Here is a 19,370-nt window from a genome sequence, read left to right on the forward strand (position 1 = left end):
GGCAATGTCATAACTAAGTCAGCTTCCCGAGGAGGCTTCCTTAAAGCACAGGGGTCATCAGAGCAGATGGTCATTGTTAATAGAAGTTTAAACGTCTCAATATTTTATGGACTCACTATATACTTTTTAAAGACATTTTCAATGCAGGAGCCTTAAAAAATGCACTTGTTTTGTATATTAGGTCCTGCCTGTCTCCTCTCTCATTATTAAATCACTCTCTACTCTGAAAATCACAGGGTACAAATCAAAGGTACAAGTTTTGGAATTAGACTTGGGTTCAAACCCTGACATTGCCCTGGGCCAGCATCCTGATGTTGAGTGAGTCCCTTCATCTTAGCCATTTTTTAAATCGTGGTAAAATACCTATAAAGTTTACCGTCTTAACCACTTTTAAGTGTACAGATCAGTAGTTGTAAGTTATTCACATTGTTGTGCAACCAGCCTCAGAATTTTTCATCTTGCAAAACTGAAACTGTACCCATTAAACAACAATTCCCCATTTCCCCTTCCCCAGCTCCTGGCAACCCCCGTTCTATTTTGTTTCTATGAGCTTGACTACTTTATGTACCTCACATAGTGGAATCATACAAAATTTGCTTTTTTGTGACACTTATTTCACATAATGTCCTCACGGTTCATCCGTGTTGTAGCATGTGTCAGAATTTCCTTCCTCCTACACTGAATAATATTCCACTGTATGGATGGACCACATTTTGCTTATCCAATCATCAGTCAGTGGGCACTTGGGTGGCTTCCACCTTTTGGCAATTGTGAATAATGCTACTGTAAACATGAGTGTACAAATAACTCTTTAAGTTCCTGCTTTCAATTCTTTGGGGTATATACCCAGAAGTGGACTTGCTGGATCATATGATAATTTTATTCTAAATTGTTTGAGAAGCCGCTCTACTGTTTTCCATATCAGCTGCACCATTTTACATTCTCAGCGGTGCATAAGTGTTCCCCTACTCTACATCCTTGCCAACACTTGTTATTTTCTGTTGCTGTTTGTTTGTTTTTGATAGTAGCCATCCTAATGGGTATGAGGTGGTATCTCACTGTGGTTTTGATTTGAATTTCCCTAATGACTAGTAATGTTGAGCATCTTTTTATATGCTTGTTGGACATTTATATATCTTCTTTGGAGAAATGTCTATTCCAGTTCTTTGCCCATATTTGATCAGGTTATTTGGGGGTTCTTTTTTGTTGTTGTTGTTGAGTTATAGTTCTCTATATATTCTTCATATTAACCCTTTTTCAGATTTGTGTTTTGCAACTATTTTCTCACATTCTCTAGATGGCCTTTCACCCTGTTTATTGTGTCCTTTGATTCACTGAAGTTTTAATTTTTGATATAGTTGAATTTATCTATTTTTACCTTTGCTGCCTATGCTTTTGGTATCATATCCAATAATGCATTGCCAAATCCAATGTCATAAAGCTTTCCTCCTGTGTTTTCCTCTAAAAGTTTTATAATTTTAGACTCTGTTTAAGTCTTTGATCCACTTTGAGTTAATTTTTATACATGGTGTAAGGTAAGAGTTCAACTTAATTCTTTTGCAGTCTTTCCCAGCATCATTTGTTGAAAATACTGTTCTTTCCCCATTGAATAATCTTGGCACCCTTGTCAAAAATCATTGGACCATATATGCAAACTTTTATTTCTGTGCTCTCTATTCTATTCTATTGGCCTATGTGCCTGACCTTATGTCAGTATCACACTGTTTTGATTACTGTACCTTTGTATGCAGTAAGTTTTGAAATCAGGAAGTGTGAGACCTCCAACTTTGCTTTTCTTTCTCAAGAGTATTTTGGCTATTTGGGGTCCACTGAGATTCCATATGAATTTTAGGATGGATTTTTCTATTTCTGCCAAAACTGCTGTTGGGATTTTGAATCTGTAGATCCTGCTGTGTAGTAATGACATCTTAACAATATTAAGTGTTCCAACCCACGAATACAAGGTGTCTTTCCATTTATTTGTGTCTTTAATTTCTTTCAGCAGCACTTTGTAGTTTTCAGTGTACACATCTTTTACCACCTTGGTTAAATTTATCCCAAAATATGTTATTCATTTTGATGCTATTGTAGATGAAATTATTTTCTTAACTTCCTTTTCAGATTGTTCATTGTGAGCATATAGAAACACAACTGATGTTTGTGTGTTGATTTTGTGTCCTACGATTTTGCTAGTGAATGGTATTTTTTAGTTCTAAGAGGGTTGTGGTTTTTCATGGACTCTTTAGGATTTTGTACATGTAAGATCATGTTTCCTGTGAACAGAGATAATTTGACTTCTTCCTTTCGAATTTGGATGCCTTTATTTCTTTTTCTTGCCTAATTGCTCTGGCTAGGACTTCCAGTACTTTGTTGAATAGAAGTGGCAAAAGCAGGTATCCTTATCTTCTTCTTGATCTTAGAGGAAAAGCTTTCAGTCTTTCACCTTTGAGTATGATGCTACCTGTGGGCCTTTCATATTTGACCTTTATTATGTTGAGGTAATTTCCCTCTATTCCCTGTTTGTTGAGTGCTTTTATCATGAAAGAGTGTTGCATTTTGTCAAATGCTTTTTGTACGTCCATCGAGATGATCATTTTTTTCCTTCTTTCTGTTAATGTGATGTATTACGTGGATTAATTTTCATATGTTGAACCATCAGGTCTGCATTCCAAGAACAAATCCCACTTGGTCATAGTGTATGATCCTTTTAACGTGCTGTTGAATTCGGTTTCCTCCTGTTTGGTTGAGGACTGTGGCGTCAGTGTTCACAAGAGATACTGGTCTGTGGTTGTCCTGTCGTGTCCTTGTCTGGGTTTGGGATCAAGGTGATGCTGTCCTCTCACTTCAGCCTTTGAGTCTCAGCTTCTTCCTCTCTAAGGTGGAGATAACACTAGAGTCCCTGTTTAGGGCCCTCATGCAGATTAAATGATAAAAATGCACACAAAATGCTTCAGCAGGGCCCAGTTCACAGGAAGCCCTCAAAATATGTTAGAGGAGGATAAGGATAATAACAAAAATAATAATAAATAAATAACAGTTCATCTCATAGTGGGACAGCTCAGTAGGCTGGGGCTTACAGACTCAGCCTGTATGAGCAGCAGGGCGTCTGTCCAGGAGCAGCATTTAGCAATTTTCCAAGTAAAGGGAGCGAGTGATATTATAGGCCAAACTAGGAAGCTGTCTCCTGGCCTAACATGTGGTAGAGGCTCACCCAACTTTGTGGAGTCATTGAAAACTTCCTGCTTGCTTTGATGTCTTAATAATGGCCTGACAGTTTTTGAGGAACTGAACGCAGTGAAGCCTGGCAAGAGACAAACAAAATGTCACAGACAGAATTTCTCTCATTCCTGGGTTATCAAAGGTTCAAAGGACACAAAGATCAATGGCAATGGTGATGAAGGTGATGTGGGTGACATTTTCCAAAGAACTAATGTGTTTTCATTTCTTTAATACTTTATTTTTTTGAACAGTTTTAGGTTTACAGGAATTTTAGCAGAGAATACAGAGAGTTCCCATATATCTACCCCTCCAATACACACAGTTTCCCCTATTATTAACCTCATGCATTAGTGCGGTACATTCGTTACAACTGATGAACCAATATTGATATGCTATTATTAACTAAGTCCATAGTTTACATTAGGGTTCACTCTTTGCGTTGTACGTTCTTTCGTTTTGACAAATGTATAGTGACAAGTATCCACCATTACAGTATCATAAAAAATATTTTCACTGCCCTGAAATCCCCTGTGCCCCTCCTCTTCATCCTGAGCCCCAGAGCCCCTGTGCCCCTGGCAAGCACTGATCTTTTACTCTCCTTATAGTTTTACTTTTTCCAGAATTTCATACACGTGGAATCATACGGTATGTAACCTTTTCAGACTAGGTTCTTTCACTAAGCAATATGCATTTAAGATTCCTCCATGTCTTTTTTGTTATTTGATAACTCATTTATTTTTATCACTAGTATTTCATTGTATGGATGTACCACAATTTGTCTATCCATTTACCTTTTAAAGGACATCTTGGTTGCTTCCAGTTTTGGGCAGTTATGAATAAAGATGCTGTAAGCATGTATCCAAAATAAATGAGTCTTCATGGATATAGAGAACAGACTGTGGTTGCCAAGGGGGAGGGGGTTGAGGGAGAGATGGAGTGGGGGGTTGAGGTTAGCAGATGTAAGCTGTTACATCCAGGATGGAGAAACCACAAGGTCCTACTGTACAGCACAGGGAACTATATTCAATATCCTGTGATAAACCATAATGGAAAAGAATATTTTAAAAAGAATGTATATATATGTATAACTGAATCACTTTGCTGTAGAGCAGAAATTAATACAACATTGTAAATCAACTACATTTCAATAAAATAAATTAATAAACAATATAAATAAGTCTTAAAAATCAACAATAAGAAACCAAACAACCCAACTTAAAAATGGGCAAAAGAGCTCAACAGACACCTCACCAAAGAAAATCTACAGATGTCAAATAAGCATATGAAAAGATGTTAAACATCATATATCATTAAGGAATTTCAAATAAACATGAAATATCTTTTCATTTATTTAGACTACTTTGATTTCTTTCATCAATATTTTGTAGTTTTCTTCATATACCTCTTCATATAGCTAAGTATTTTGTTAGATTTATTCCTAAGTACTTCATTTTTTTTTTTTGGTGCTAAAGTAAATGGTGTTGTTTTTTTTTTTTTGGCGGTACACGGGCCTCTCACTGTTGTGGCCTCTCCCGTTGCAGAGCACAGGCTCTGGAGGCACAGGCTCAGCTGCCATGGCTCACAGGCCCAGCCGCTCCGCAGCATGTGGGATCTTCCCGGACCGGGGCACGAACCCGTGTCCCCTGCATCGGCAGGCAGACTCTCAACCACTGCGCCACCAGGGAAGCCCCTGGTGTTGTGTTTTTAATTTCATATTCCACTTGTTCATTGTTGGTATATAGGAAAGCAATTGACTTTTGTATATTAATCATGTATTCTGCCACCTGGGTACAATTGCTCATTAGTTCCAGGAGGGCTTTCTGTCGGTTCTTTGGGATTTTCTGCATAGACAATCATGCCATCTGCAAAATGGGCAAAAGATCTGAACAAACACCTCACCAAAGAAGATTTCTTTTTCCTTCCCAATCTATCTTTTATTCTCTTTTCTTGCCTTGTTGCATTAGCTAGGACATACAGTACAATGTTGAAAATGAGTGGTGAAAGGGGACATCTTCACCTTATTCCTGATCTTAATTGGAAAGTTTCTAGGTTCTCACCATTAAATATGACGTTAGCTTTAGGGTTTTTATAGATGTACTTTATCAGGTTGAGGAAGTTCCCCTCCATCCCTAATTTGCCAAGAGTTGTTGTGGTGGTTCGGTGGTTTGTCAGTTTATCATGGATGGTGTTTAATTTTGTCAAATGCTCTTTTTGCATCTACTGTTATGATAATGCGATTTCTCTTCTCTGCGCTGTTGATGTGATGGATTACATTAATTGATTTCCAAATGTTGAACCAGCCTTGCATACCTGGAATAAATCCCACTTGACTGTGGTGTAGAAGTCTTTTTATACATCACTGGATTCAATTTGCTAATATTTTGTTGAGGATTTTGCATCTATGTTCATGGGAGGTATTGGTCTGCAATTTTCCTGTTTTGTAATATCATTATCTGGTTTTGCTATTAGAATAAGCTTGGCCTCACAGAATGAGCTGGGAAGTGTTCTCTCTTCTTCTATTTTCTGGAAGAGATTATTTAGAACTGATATCATTCTTTCCTTAATGTTTGATAGAATTGACCAGTGAACCCATCCAGGCCTGGTGCTTTCCATTTTGGAAGGTTATTCATTATTGATTCAAATTCTTTACTAGATATGAGTCTATTCAGAGTATTTATTTCTCCTTGTGTGAGTTTCAGTAGATCGTGTCTTTCAAGGAAATGGTCCACTTCATTAAGTTATAAAATCTGTGGGCATAGAATTATTCATAATATTCCTTTATTATCCCTTCAGTGTCCATGAGATCAGTAGTGATGCCATCGCTTTCATTTCTGATTTGAGTAATTTGTATCTTCTCTCTTTTTTTCTTGGTTATCCTGCTAGAGGTTTGTCAATTTTATTGATCTTTACAAAAAAAAAAAAAAAAAAAACCAAACAGCTCTTTATTTTGCTGACTTTTCTCTATTGTTTTCCTGCTTTTTATTTCATTCATTGCTTCTTTTCTTGTGCTTGTGGTAGGCTTATATTGCTCTTCTTTCTCTAGTTTCATAAGGTGGAAGCTTAGATCTTTTCAAATGTATGCCTTCAATGCCATAAACTTCCCTCCAAGCACTGCTTTCACTGCATCTTGCAAATTTTCATAGGTTGTATTTTCATTTTCATTTAGCTCAAAATAAATTTTTATTTCCCATGAGACTCCCTCCTTGACCCATCTGTTATTTAGAGGTGTGTTGTTTAATCTCCAAATATTTGGGGATTTTCCAGCTGTCTTTCTGGTATTGGTTTCTAGCCTAATTCCATTGTGTTCTGAAAACGTACTTTGCATAATTTCTATTCTTTTACATTTGTTGAGGTATATTTTGTGGCCTGGAATGTGGTCTGCTTCATGAATGTTCCATGGGAGCTTGAGAAGGATGTGTGTTTTGTTGCTGTGGGATGAAGCTGTGTGGTTGCCAGTTAGATCCAGATGATGGTAGTGCTATTCAGTTCAACTTCATTCTTACTAATTTTCTGCCTGGTGGGTCTGCCCGTCACTGACAGAGGGCTGTTGAGGTCTCCAGCTACCATGATGGATTCATCTGCTTCTCCTTGCAGTCCTATCAGTTTTTGCCTTCCATACTTTGATGCTCTATTGTTGGGTACATACAATGAAGGACTGTTATGTCTGCTTGGAGAATTGACCCCTTTATCACTATGTATCGCCTCTCTTTATCCCTGATAACTTTCCTTCCTCTGAAGTTGGCTCTGCCTGAAATTAACAGAGCTACTCCTGCTTTCTTCTTGTGTTTCAGTATTTTAAGTGCCAAAGTGTTTGGTAGGAATTTGAAAAGTGGGTAAAGGCACAGTCATTTGAATCAGGCAAACCTGGGAACAAGCCAAGCGAGTCAAAGTGGCTGACTGTGGGCACACTTAATCGTTCTATGCCTCAGTTTCCTCATCTAAGAAATGAGTAACTATCGGACCTACTGTACAGCACAGGGAACTATATTCAATATCTTGCAGTAACCTGTGATGGAAAAGAATCTGAAAAAGAATAGATATTATATATATGTATAAGTGAATCACTTTGCTGTACACCTGAAACTAACACAACATTGTAAATCAACTAGACTTCAATAAAAAATTAAATTTTTTTTGAAATGAGGAAGTATCCCTTTGAATTATTGTGAAGATGAAACGGGATAATGCAGTAAAGCACTTAGCAAATTTCCTGGCATTTGTGTAATTACACATAATGTGTCATTAATATATTCTACTAATATATGCAGTTATATTATTATCTATTCATATACTATAAGCTATTATTAATATAAGCTATTGGTTATAATTATATTGTGGGACATTAGTATAGATTTCTAAGTCCAAGTACTCTCTATGAAAGTTGGATGAGGCACTCTGAGAAGATTGACTTAGAAAATAGTTGCAAAGTCTCAGGCTGGAGTGGATGGCTCATAGGCAGTGTCCTGAGAAGACAGAGGACTTCGCACGTGCCCTGCAGCCCATAGTCCAGGGCGCCGGGGCCAGGGGGGGATGTGATATTTCCTCCTTGGTGCCGAGTTTTGCTCATTCTTCTTATTAAAGTGGTTACACAGGAGGTTTCTGACGCCACTGACAAATCACTGTCTGGGGTCTCTCTCTTTTGAGGGAAATGTGGTCACACCAGGGCCCCTATTGAAAAATAGATCATCTTTGGTTAGATAAATTCTGATTAGCTTTTAAGAAGCAACAGTAAGAATTAAGCACATGGGAAAAACCTTCATTGTACACCAAGGCTTTTAAAAGGTAGTTATAAAACTATGTTTTGTGGTGTGAGCTCAATTGTGTTTAAACTTTTTAAAAAGATTGTAAGCATAGAGAAAAGACTGGAAGGATGTGAACCACTGTCTTCTCGGTGCCTGCCTCTGGGGGACGGGAGTCTAAGTGATTTTAATGTCTTCTTTGTGTTTTTCTCTAGTTCTCATTTTCTGCATTATTACAAAAAACATGTTATTTTAAAAATGAATAGAACAAACAACAATTATTACAAGACCTCCCCTTAACTTTAACACTTGCAGTAAATGGACAGTTGTCACTTGCCAACTGACCTTTCTGGTTTGTGTTGGGCCATTTCTGCTGTCTTGCCACTCGGGACAACCAAAAGGATCCTTGCATGGGATCAGAGAACTATCAAGTGGCCAATTCCTGGCCAATTCCCCCCGAGTTCCCTCTTGCCTCTGTGTTGCCTGACGCCCTACCCCAAAACTGGGCATCTATTCTGGGTCTGCTGTCAGGGTCTGGTGACCCTCCACTCACTACCTGTGTGGCCTTAGGCAAGTCACTTAACCTCTCTGACCCTCAGCATCCTCCTCTTAAAATGAGGATTGCAGTGACTGTCCAGCCAGATGAAGTGGTTAGCACATTGGGGCCCCCAGTGTCAGTGGCACTAGTTATTCCTTGTTATTCCTGTTATTGCTGGCTCTGACTGTCCCCCTTCTGCATTTCAGTCTGCAGACGTCGACAACCATCACGCACTCATTGAATATAATGAGGCCGAAAGCAGCTTTGTTCTCCACGACTTCAATTCCTGCAACGGCACGTTCGTCAATGAGTGCCACATTCAGAACGTGGCTGTGAAGCTCCTACCCGGAGACATCCTGAGGTTTGGGTCCAGAGGGCTGACCTACGAACTGGTCATCGAAAACCCAGCCTCGGTGAGTCCAGGCCCCTGCGGGGGTGGGGTGGGGTGGGGTGGGGTGGGGTGCAGAGGTGCCGTGTTGTGTCACCTTCCGTGCAGCCTAGGGCTCGGGTACGGCCACAGGTGGAGTTCGTCTGGAGCGCGTCACTCTTGCTTTCGCGATTCTGCGAAGTTCAGCCCCATCGCGTGGGTGCCCGGGGAGAGCGAGTCCTCGCGCCCTCTTCTGGGCATTTCGTGGAATTACATGCAAGGGTTGCCTAGCGACCAGCCTGGAGCGAGAGCGTTTTCCTGAAAAGTGAAGCTTGGCGAGGGGAGGTGGAAAGCAAGTGTGTGCTTTTGAAGATGCAGAGATGGATGCTTCCTTTTTAGGCAGATCAGTGCTCTGCAACTTCCTAGCTTTGTGACCTCGGCCAGGCTTCTCTGTATGCCTGGGTCTGGGTCTTCTCAGCGGTGCAGGGCGTTGAGAGAGTATCTATGTATAAAAAGTCAAAGTCTCTGGCCAGAGTAGACGCTCAAGGCCTGCCAGCTGTTATCACACCGGATCAGAAATGTTCCCGGGATCAGGACCTAAAGTACGGCCCCAGGTTAAGCGGAACGTAACCCAAAATTCGCCCAGCAAAGCTCAGTGACAAGAAGTATCTGGTTCAGTAGGGAGGCAGGATGGGGGCTGGTTAGCAACACAGTCCTGGGTCAGAACCCCAGCTCTGCCACTGGCCTACTCGGTGCGCTCTTGCACAAACCATTGGACCCCTCGGAACCTCGGTTTCCTCATCTACAAAATGGGGCCAACGACAGCAATGACCTTGCAGGCTTATCTCGAGGGCTAAATGAGATGGTTATCGTTGTAAAACTCCCAGAATAATGCCCATTCGTGGTGAGCACACAATGAATACCTGTCGTGTGTGTCCCAGAGAGACGGCGTGTTAACCTCACTCCCCAGCACCAAGAACCCTGCATGGACTGAGACCTCCGAGGCTTAAAGTCCTTTCTGGGACGAGGCTGGGTATAAATAAATAAAGTTTAGAGAATCTAGACAGAATCCTGGGGTGTGGGTCCACTAGGCAGCCTTAAATACTCACTCAGAGAAGATGAGCACCGTCCCTCAGGCTGCAGGGCCCGTGACACCGCATCCACCACGTTTGGCTTTGAAAACCTGGGACAGTTTTCTCCTGCTGCTTCTCAGCCCCCTTTTCCTCCTTGGACCAACATTAAAGTGTGCTCACTTGTGGGATGCACTGGGATCCACTGGCCGCCCTGAGGAGGGGCTCCTGACCCAGAAGGTGTTGACCTGATCAGGGGTTCTCAACATGGGTTCTAAGGATCCCCCTCGTCAGAAGCACGTGGGGAGCAGACCAACAGTGCAGATCTGGGCTTCACCCCAGGCCTGAGGACTCATACTTAGGATTCCCAGATGAAATACAGGACACCCAGTTAAATCTGAATTTCAGATAAGCAACAAATAATTTTTATGTACAGGTGTGGCCCAACTATTGCAAGGAACCACTTATGCTAAAAAAATTATTTGGTGTTTATCTGAAATTCAGATTTAACGGACACCCTATAGTTTATTATATATTGATTTATTCATTTCTTTCTTTATGCGAAATCTGGCAACCATACACATCCTCCCTGGGAGTAGGGCCTGGGAATATGCATTCTCACAAGCTCCCTGATGATTCTGATGCACCGCCAATAGGAGGGAAACCGAAATTTAGAATCATTTGTATGGAACACTTACAGAATTTTTTAGGGATCAAAGAAAAGGGGATTTCACACTCCCAAGCCTGAAAATCCAAGTTCATGAAGTTTGATTCAATGTGCCCCAACATGTCTGATTCCAAGAATTTTTCAGGAATGTTCAGTCAAATTACAGGTTCCCAGGCCCCCTCCCTGGGAAATTCTGACGTTGTGGCTTGCCCGTGGGGAGAAGAAGAGGGGGAGCAGCAAACAATATCTGCATTTTTTTCTTCTTTTTTCCTACAAAGATATTTATTGAACTATTATTTATAGGGGCATAAAATTTGAAACCTAAATTTCCATCCAAAGGGGGCATTGTTTAATAAATTATATTGTTTAATATATTCTAAGGAGTTTAATATATTATAAGGAGTTCGTTATATATGGAATACTCTTCTGCCTTTATAAAACACAGCTTTAGTAAGATATAATTGACATGCAATAAACAGCACATGTTTAAAGTCTGTAAGTGGATGGGGTTTTACATATGGGTACACCTGTGAAACCATAGCCACAATCAAGACAGTGAACAGCTCCTTCATCCTCCAAAGTTTCCTCCGGATCACAGCATGTGTTTGTTTGCTTGCTTGCTCTTAACAGCTTCACTGAAGTACAATTTACATAACAGAAACTTCACCCATTTGAAGTGTCCAATTTAATCAATTTGAATATATTGATGGAGTTGTGCAGCCATCACCACAACCTGCTCTCAGAACATTTTCCTCCATTTCTATCACCCCAAACCTCGGAGAAACCTTGGAGGTATTTCATTTTGGGGCTTGTTTTTAACTTTTAATTTTCAAAATTATGGTAAAATACACATAAAATTTACCATTTTAACCATGTTTCAGTGTACAGTTCACAGTGGCATTAAATCTATTCACACTGTTGTGCAGCCATCACCCCCATCCATCTTCAGAACTTTGTTCATCTTCCCAAACTGAAACTCTATGCCCATCACATCAAACCCCCTGCTTCCTTCCTCCCCTCCCACCATGCTTTCTGTGTCTGTGAATTGGACTATTCTAGGTTCCTCATATAAATGGTATCTTACATTGTTTGTCCTTTTGTGACCATCTTATTTCACTTAGTATGATATCCTCATGGTTCATTCCAGTTGAATATTTCATTGTATGGATTCACCACATTTTGTTTACCTGTTCATCCATCCATGGCCACTTGGGTTGCTTCCACCTTTTGGCCATTTTGAGTAAGTTTGTTATGCACACGGGTGTACAACTATGGAATGGGGACTTTATTTTACAAGGTGCTTCTTATATAATTGTGGGAAAAAGTGATGACGACCTCTAACCTTGAGTAGATAAGACGGAAGAAGATGCTTTGTAAGAAGAGAAACCAGGAGAGCAGCAGGAGGAATCACTGACGTGAACAGCACTGTGCTAAGCAATTCACCTGCTCTCCCTTATTTCACGCTCATAGCAACCTATGAGATGGGTTCTCCCATGATCCCTATTTGACAGACAAGGAATCCGAAACTCAGAGAGGTTAAGTAATTTCCCCAGGGCCACACAGCTAGTCAGTGCAAATTAAACACTATCCCCACTTGCGGAAAAAGGAGGGGAGAAAACCATTTAGTCTGATGCTAGCTGGAGCAGTAGCCTTGACTGGTTTTCACACCGAGGAAAGCATACTCTCACGGTCTCTCGAATATACACGGATTTTTTCAATTCTTATTCCTACACGCACTTGCACCTTGCTTCATTCCTCGGTTGACTGCAGGCAGCTGCACAAGTGTTGCCCTGGCCTGTGCCCAGGGCACTTTGCAGGACTCTCCACAGCCCCATCTTCTCAAAAGCGCTCTCTGCCGGGGTGTCCCCAGCTTGAGAAGCTTCCATCCATGATGCTCATATTCATGGAGGGGTCCTTTGCAGCGTCCGTGTGAGGGCGGCCTGTGGACTGACTGACACCTTCCTACAAATTCCACTTCCTGATGACCCCAACCTGCTGGCTATTTAAAAGAAGAGAAAGGAAGAGGGGAAAAGGGAGAGGTATTGAAGAGCATCGCTCATCAAATATTTTGAAGCCCAGTTTTTCTAAAAAATTCGTGGCCCTCTTGCTTCCGGCCTATTCTTGTTTCCAATTGACTTTGGGGTCCCTGGTGAGGGCGCTGTTTTTCCTCCTTGTATGGAGTTTCCACGGAGGACTGCCGTGATATCATACAGATTCAGTATGATGAGAACTGTTCTTCTCCCGACAAAGAGTTCCCAAATGAAAGCATTTATTTCAGGCTTTGTGGTGACCCTAACCAGTAGAGGAGGGTGTGACGGCATTTTATTGGGGGAGGCGGGGGAAGTGCGGGCGGTTAGGAATCCAGATGTGTTTGCAGATGTCTCAGTGGTTAGAGCACGTGCCCTGAGGTCAGGCTGACTCCAGCGCCGTCCCAGCCCTGCTCTTGACCGGCTTTTATACTGGACGTGCACAAATCATCTACCTCTCAGGGCCTCGGTCCCCACTCCTGTAACAATAGTTCCTACCACCTTGAGTGACTGTGGAATTAAGTGGGCAAAGTGTGTAAATTGCTTAGTCCAGCGTCTGGCACCTAATAAGCACATGATAACCCTCAGCTTTAGAGTCAAGCAAACCAGCATGGAGCAGCCAAGATGCCTCCTTTGTAAGTGTCCTTTTGGACAGGGAAACCTCCCAAAACCTGCCCCCGCTAGCAGATAAATACATTTGCAGATAAATTACCCTTAGAATAACATACAAGATGGAAAAATATAAAGAAAAACTTTTGTTTGACAAAGTGCATTGGCAGCCAGGTTGTGCCTAGGACCATTCTTTTTTTTTTTTTTTTTTGTGGTCGCGGGCCTCTCACTGTTGTGGCCTCTCCCGTTGCAGAGCCCAGGCTCTGCACGTGCAGGCTCAGCGGCCATGGCGCACAAGTCCAGCTGCTCCGCGGCATGTGGGATCATCTGGGACTGGGGCACAAACCCGTGTCCCCTGCATCGGCAGGTGGACTCTCAACCACTGCGCCACCAGGGAAGCCCCCAGGACCATACTGTGTAAATTATAGCTCTCTCATCAAAGTATAACCTAGGGCTGCCACGTTGCACAACTCCAGGGTCACCATTCACAACGTAGTCCATGTGGATGGCGCCCACTGAAGTTGTGCAGTACATAACCCGCAGGGCCATCTGCAATGCCCTGAAGCAACCGTTGATTAATCCCATAGAGTCTTGGCACCAGGCGTGGGAAATTGAAGTCCCAGAGTCAGGTGTGCTGCCGTGTTGTGGGTTTTGTTCGTTGTTGCCTTTACTCGTGCTTTCTGAGCTCTGGGAAAGGAGGTGTGGAAACAAGCTGTGCTAGTCACAGTGGCGCCGTTCTTACAAGGCAGCTGAGTAAGGAAACCCACGTCACCCATATGTATCAATCATGTCTCTCTCTGTTCTGAAATACGGCAAAACTGATGGAAATGGCCAGAATGAAAAAGGAAGCCAGGCGCCACAAATGACGTGCCGAGTTGTTCCATGAGGGGGTTGACAGCTCCTTGGCGGCAGCCCCCATCCCCATGACTGCCTGTGTCTGGCCTTCCCTGTAGCCTGCTCTGCCCTGTTCCCAGTCCAGCCAGGCTCTCCCACGTGGCTCCTGGATACTGTCTTCTGTCCCTGCAATGTCCTGACGTTCTGTCTTGTGAGAAGCGCGCCCTCTGTCGGCCAATATTCCTTGCTGCTTTAATGGGGAAGCTCTGCAGAACACAATCGAGAAAGCAAGGGCTTTGGAGTTGGATGGACCCAAGTTGAAATGCCAGCTGCAACTAGCTTTACCTTTCTGAGCTTCAATTTCCAATGTCTGCCAAGGAGCTACTCATTAATCCCAGGTCCCCTTTCCCCCTTCAGTTGTTTTTATAGAGGTCCCTGGGACCACCCCTATCATGGCATAAACTGAGGCTCAGAGAGTTTCAGCGACTTCCCCAAGGTTAGGCATCAGTCCTATAGATCCAGAGCCAGGATTAAAAGCCAGCTCTCCTGAGTCTTTTGGAGGCTTTTCCTAATAGCATGAAGCATCGTGGGGCCGTGAGAGCCCAGGCAGGTCCTTCACTGCCCAGCGGTTAAGGAAGGTCTTGCAATTCCCAGTCCAACCTGTAATTTCACACGCTGACAGGGGATGATTCATTATGTGGGTAAAAACGAAAGCCACTGATAATAGAAGAAAATGCATTTTCAGTTACCTGGCTTCCTTGCTTGTTTGGCTCCACTAACTTATTTTTAGGCTGCACTAACGCAGGATCTTAGTTCCTCAACCGGGGATCAAACCTGCACCACCTGCATTGGAAGCGTGGAGTCTTAACCACTGGACGGCCAGGGAAGTCCTTGGCTCCACTAACTGTTTTTTCTTTAATTATTTTATTTATTTTATTTATTTATTTTTGGCTGTGTTGGGTCTTCGTTGATGCGCGCGGGCTTTCTCTAGTTGCGGCGAGCGGGGGCTACCCTTCGTTGCAGTGCGCGGGTCTCTCATTGCGGTCGCTTCTCTTGTTGCGGAGCATGGGCTCTAGGTGCGTGGGCTTCAGTAGTTGTGTCACGCGGGCTCAGTAGTTGTGGCTTGCGGGCTCTAGAGCACAGGTTCAGTAGTTGTGGCCCATGGGCTTAGTTGCTCCGCGGCATGTGGGATCTTCCTGGACCAGGGCTCGAATCCCTGTCCCCTGCATTGGCAGGCGGATTCTTAACCACTGCGCCCCCAGGGAAGTCTACCCACTAACTCTTTACTAGGGATATTGCTGCCGTTCCTGGACAAATTCAGTTGCCCCCTTTCTTCTTCTTTTTTGACAATGATGATCATACCTGATGGCTAATGTTTTATGCTCATTTATTATGGACCAGGAAGTGTTCCCAGCATGTCACGTGCACTATCTCATGCACTTCTCACAGACTAAGAAATGGCTGTTAGTATCCCTGTGTCTTACAGACAAGGCACAGAAATGACACACTCGTCAGGGTCACAGAGGAGGAGCAGAGCCGGGAGCCGGACCAGAGTCTGTGTGATGCCAGATCCCAAGGTCTTAACACGAGGTCGGCACGTTATGGCCCAGGGCCAAGTGCAGGCCATTGGCTGTTTCTGTAAAGTTTCCTGGGAACACAGCCATCCCATTCATTTCAGTATTGCCTGTGTTGTCGGCTACAACGGCAGAGTAAGCTGGGCAGATCATATGGCACACAGGGCTGGAAATGCTTTCTGTCTGGCTCTACAGAAAACGTTCACTAGCCTCTGCTTGTAACAGTATGCAGTACTGCCTCTTTCATTTGACTTGGTTTCTAAAAGAAGAACTTAAAATAGAGGGGGGAGCTGGGGAGAAAGAACTCACTCAGATTGAGCCTTACTGTGTGCCAGGAAATGTGCTGGTTAATTGCTTAAGTTTACTGAGGAATAAGAAGAAACAGACAAGCTGGAAAAATAAATTTTGAACAGTCTTTTCAATACCTCTTTAAAAAAGAGCTGGAAATATGTGGTTCTGAGTATACATACACATATATATGCATTTGCAAATATAGTAATAATATAATTACATGGACATGGATCTGATAAATATACTAGACATTAACATATTATATATACAACAGATGCATATTATAAATTTTACCTGTTTCTTCAACTGGAAAGTTTTCTTTTAAAACTGTGGAATGTTGGGAATTCCCTGGTGGTCCAGTGGTTAGGACTCAGTGCTCTCACTGCTGAGGACCTGGGTTCAGTTCCTGGTCAGGTAACTAAGATCCCACAAGTGCACAGTGAGTCCAAAAAACGAAATAAATGAAACTATGGAATGTCTTCCCTGAGTCACTTTTGAAGCAGAAATTTGGGGTTTGTAGTCTGAAGCCTGCTGTAGCTAAAGAGCTATTTATCTATCAAAGTTTCTCTAAGCAGCGTTTTACTACTTGTCTTATGATTGGTTCCTTGGTCTTAAATCATTCTTCTCTGGAGATGCTGCTTTACTTTTATAAGTTGAAAGGTAAATTTGGTGCATGATGACAGTCTGGTGGGTTTTATTTGAGCATGTCATAACCTTTAAAACAACTTTCACTCTGAGTACATAGTGATGCTTATGCTAAAGTCTCAATAAGCATACTGTCCAGGAAATTTGATTGTTTGCAAGTGTCAGAAAACCAACTAAAACTAGCCTAGGCAAAAAAAAAAAAAAAAAAGCTCATGGAACTGAAAAGGCCAAAAGCTGCAGCTTAGGCCCAGCTGGATCCAGGCGCCCAAATCATGGTCAGGAATCTGACTCTTTCTTCCCTGTTAGCTTCCCAATCTCAGACAGACTCTTGCCTCACCTGTAGGAAAGTGGCCAGCAGCAGCCCCAGCACCCTACAAAGTAGCAGTTCCAGGGAAAGAGCCAGCATCTTCATTGATAGTGGCTTGGATCACGTGGCTTCCCCTGAACCAATCACTGAGGCCAGGGGCCAGGAATGCTCTGATTGGCCAGGCCTGGGTTATGGTCTCACCCCTGGGGTGGAAGGGTCAGAGTTCTATGGACTCAGGATTGTCAGGGAAAGGGTGTCTTCCCTGCAAAAAAATTAAGGTGCCCATCCAGAAGATGGAAGAAATGGATGCGGGGGAGGCAAAAACAAAGAAGATGTCCATGACATTAGGAAGCATTCCTATTGCCTAAGTGGAGCCTTCCTAACGGGATTTGCCACCAGGGATCTGGGGGGAGGAAAATGATGAATAATCCACTTTTCCATTGGAAAAGTCCCAGGCCAGTCTCCAAGGAAGCAGAGTTGCTCATTTCTCTCCTGTGGTGAACAGGTGTGATGAGAAGCTCAGAGTCTGGGCCTTAGTTGTCCATCCCCAAGAAGGGTGGTGTTTCCACATTCCTGGGACCTCTGAATAGGGCCCGTTGTTGAGGAGGATGTGGCTTTACTGTACCGGGAGTTGAGAAGCCGGCAACTGAGTGAATGACCAGAGAGTATGGTGCCCTTCAGAACAAAGCCTCTTTCTGGTCAAGCTTTGTCATCTCCTACCTGACCTTGTAGGATTTCCTCTACCCTGTGCTCTTACAGGTCCCATGGGGACTTACTTATGTGATGAGAACTCCTGAGGCTGGGTGTTTTATATCAAAGGCGATTTCCCGAGACCAGTGAAGTGGAGGGCACGGGGCAGCAGACAGCCTCAGGCTCGGCCTCTGCAGCAGAAACTCACACAAAAGGACCCCTGAGGCTGTGTTGTCACCAGATGTCTACAGGCGATGCAGATGACATCGGGGGAGGTTGAGACGGGAGCGCGGGCTGAACCCTTAGCATCCTGCTGAGACAGAACCCGTACCCGGCCAGGAACCGGGCCGCGTCCTGCTTCCTCTGGCAGACCACACCCTTTGTTACCAAATCAGAACCACGTTGCTCCTTCTCTGAACTTAGTTGATGATCATTCATTCATTCATTCATTCATTCATTCCATCTCTCTATCTGGCAAGACCGAATTGAAGCAGGCCAAGTCTAGGGGTAGCAAAAGCTATTTGCAAAAATCCGGCTGTTTTCTCATTAGATTCTATTTCCCATTTTATGGACTGACCAGGAAGCTGATTAGAACTTGAAAGGAAAGGAAAAACCGTAAGATTGAAGATTTACAAGAAAATGGGAAAATTAGATGGGCCAGATCTCCTTGAACACAGCTGGGAAAACCCCAAACGAATGGCTTTTCTGAACAGCTCAAAGGGACTTAATTCTTTTAAGTACGAATGGCTTTTCTGAACAGCTCAAAGGGACTTAATTCTTTTAAGTTCCAAAACCTAAAAATGATGTATAACTTGGCGGTTCTGTGTTCTAAATGTATAACCCTGATTTCTCACACTGAAACCCCGTACCTGATTTACCCTTTTCTTGGGGACATAGAATTATTATCCGTCTCTGAGTTACGGTGACATCCCGGGAGCTGTTGAGATAAAGGCCATTTGTCCTGGCACCATGTAGCCCCCTCTGCTGGCTTCTGAGTTCTACTGGCCATGTTTTCTAGTCTCCATTCTGTCTTTCCAGGTCCATGGCTCCTCCATGCTGCGGTCAGTGTGCCTGCTCGCCACCATCACCCCTACCCCCCAGGCCCTTCCATACTGTGGGAATTAAGCTCCACATCTATGTATGTTAAATTCTTCTGTAAGGAAGCCGGTCTCTTCTCCCTCCTTTATGTATTTACTCACTAATGTATCTATGTCGGTATGGATCCATGTATACTGATTTTACACTTTGAATTATAATCCAATAGTCATTAACTTGTTCATCGCTCAAATTCTTCCAGCCTTGGCCACTGGGAGCTCTTTCAGATTGCTTGCTGTGTCCTTGAGCATCTCCCCACCTTTTCGTTTTGGGCACTTCCTTACTCTCTGCTGTTACAAGATGCGCCAGGCTTAGCATGTGTTTTCCCCATCCCAGCCCCAGAATCAAAGTGCTTTTTATTTACACTCCATTTGCCAACTGTTCAGCTCAGTCAGCGAACACCTACCATGAGTAGCAGGCACTCTGCTGGGTGCCAGCACAGCCAGAGGTTGGCTGGTAAATATTTAATGACCAGCTCTCTGGGAAAAGTAAAGTACATGGATGCATAGCATAAGGTTTACTGATATAAAGAATGTGTAGCACAGTCTTTCCATGTAACAAGATATACAGTACTCTTTCTTGTAAATTCTATATAGCCAGCTGAGTCTCACAGAATGCTTTCATTGACTTTAGGTGAACTCTTGTATCCATAGCCAATTTCTCATTGCAGTTGACGAATGAGAGAGTTCCCAACCTGA

The 19,370-nt window shown here is 43.1% G+C and overlaps 2 protein-coding genes across 2 annotated transcripts in view; both read left to right on the forward strand.

The window, feature by feature from the left end:
• LOC308609790 (forkhead-associated domain-containing protein 1-like) overlaps positions 1-19,370 on the forward strand; it is a gene marked incomplete at its 3' end in the record, with an annotated part of 332,609 nt that overhangs the window by 255,671 nt on the left and 57,568 nt on the right.
• Positions 1-19,370, forward strand: part of LOC308609807 (forkhead-associated domain-containing protein 1-like) — an 80,335-nt gene that overhangs the window by 11,350 nt on the left and 49,615 nt on the right. The window contains exon 2 of the mRNA XM_081259108.1: positions 8,703-8,909. Within this exon, the coding sequence (XP_081115234.1) occupies positions 8,703-8,909 (207 nt within the window). The remainder of the gene's footprint in view (positions 1-8,702; positions 8,910-19,370) is intronic.

Source organism: Mesoplodon bidens, assembly GCF_964165515.1.
Source record: "Mesoplodon bidens genome assembly, contig: HAP1_SCAFFOLD_103, whole genome shotgun sequence".
NCBI lineage: Eukaryota > Metazoa > Chordata > Mammalia > Artiodactyla > Ziphiidae > Mesoplodon > Mesoplodon bidens.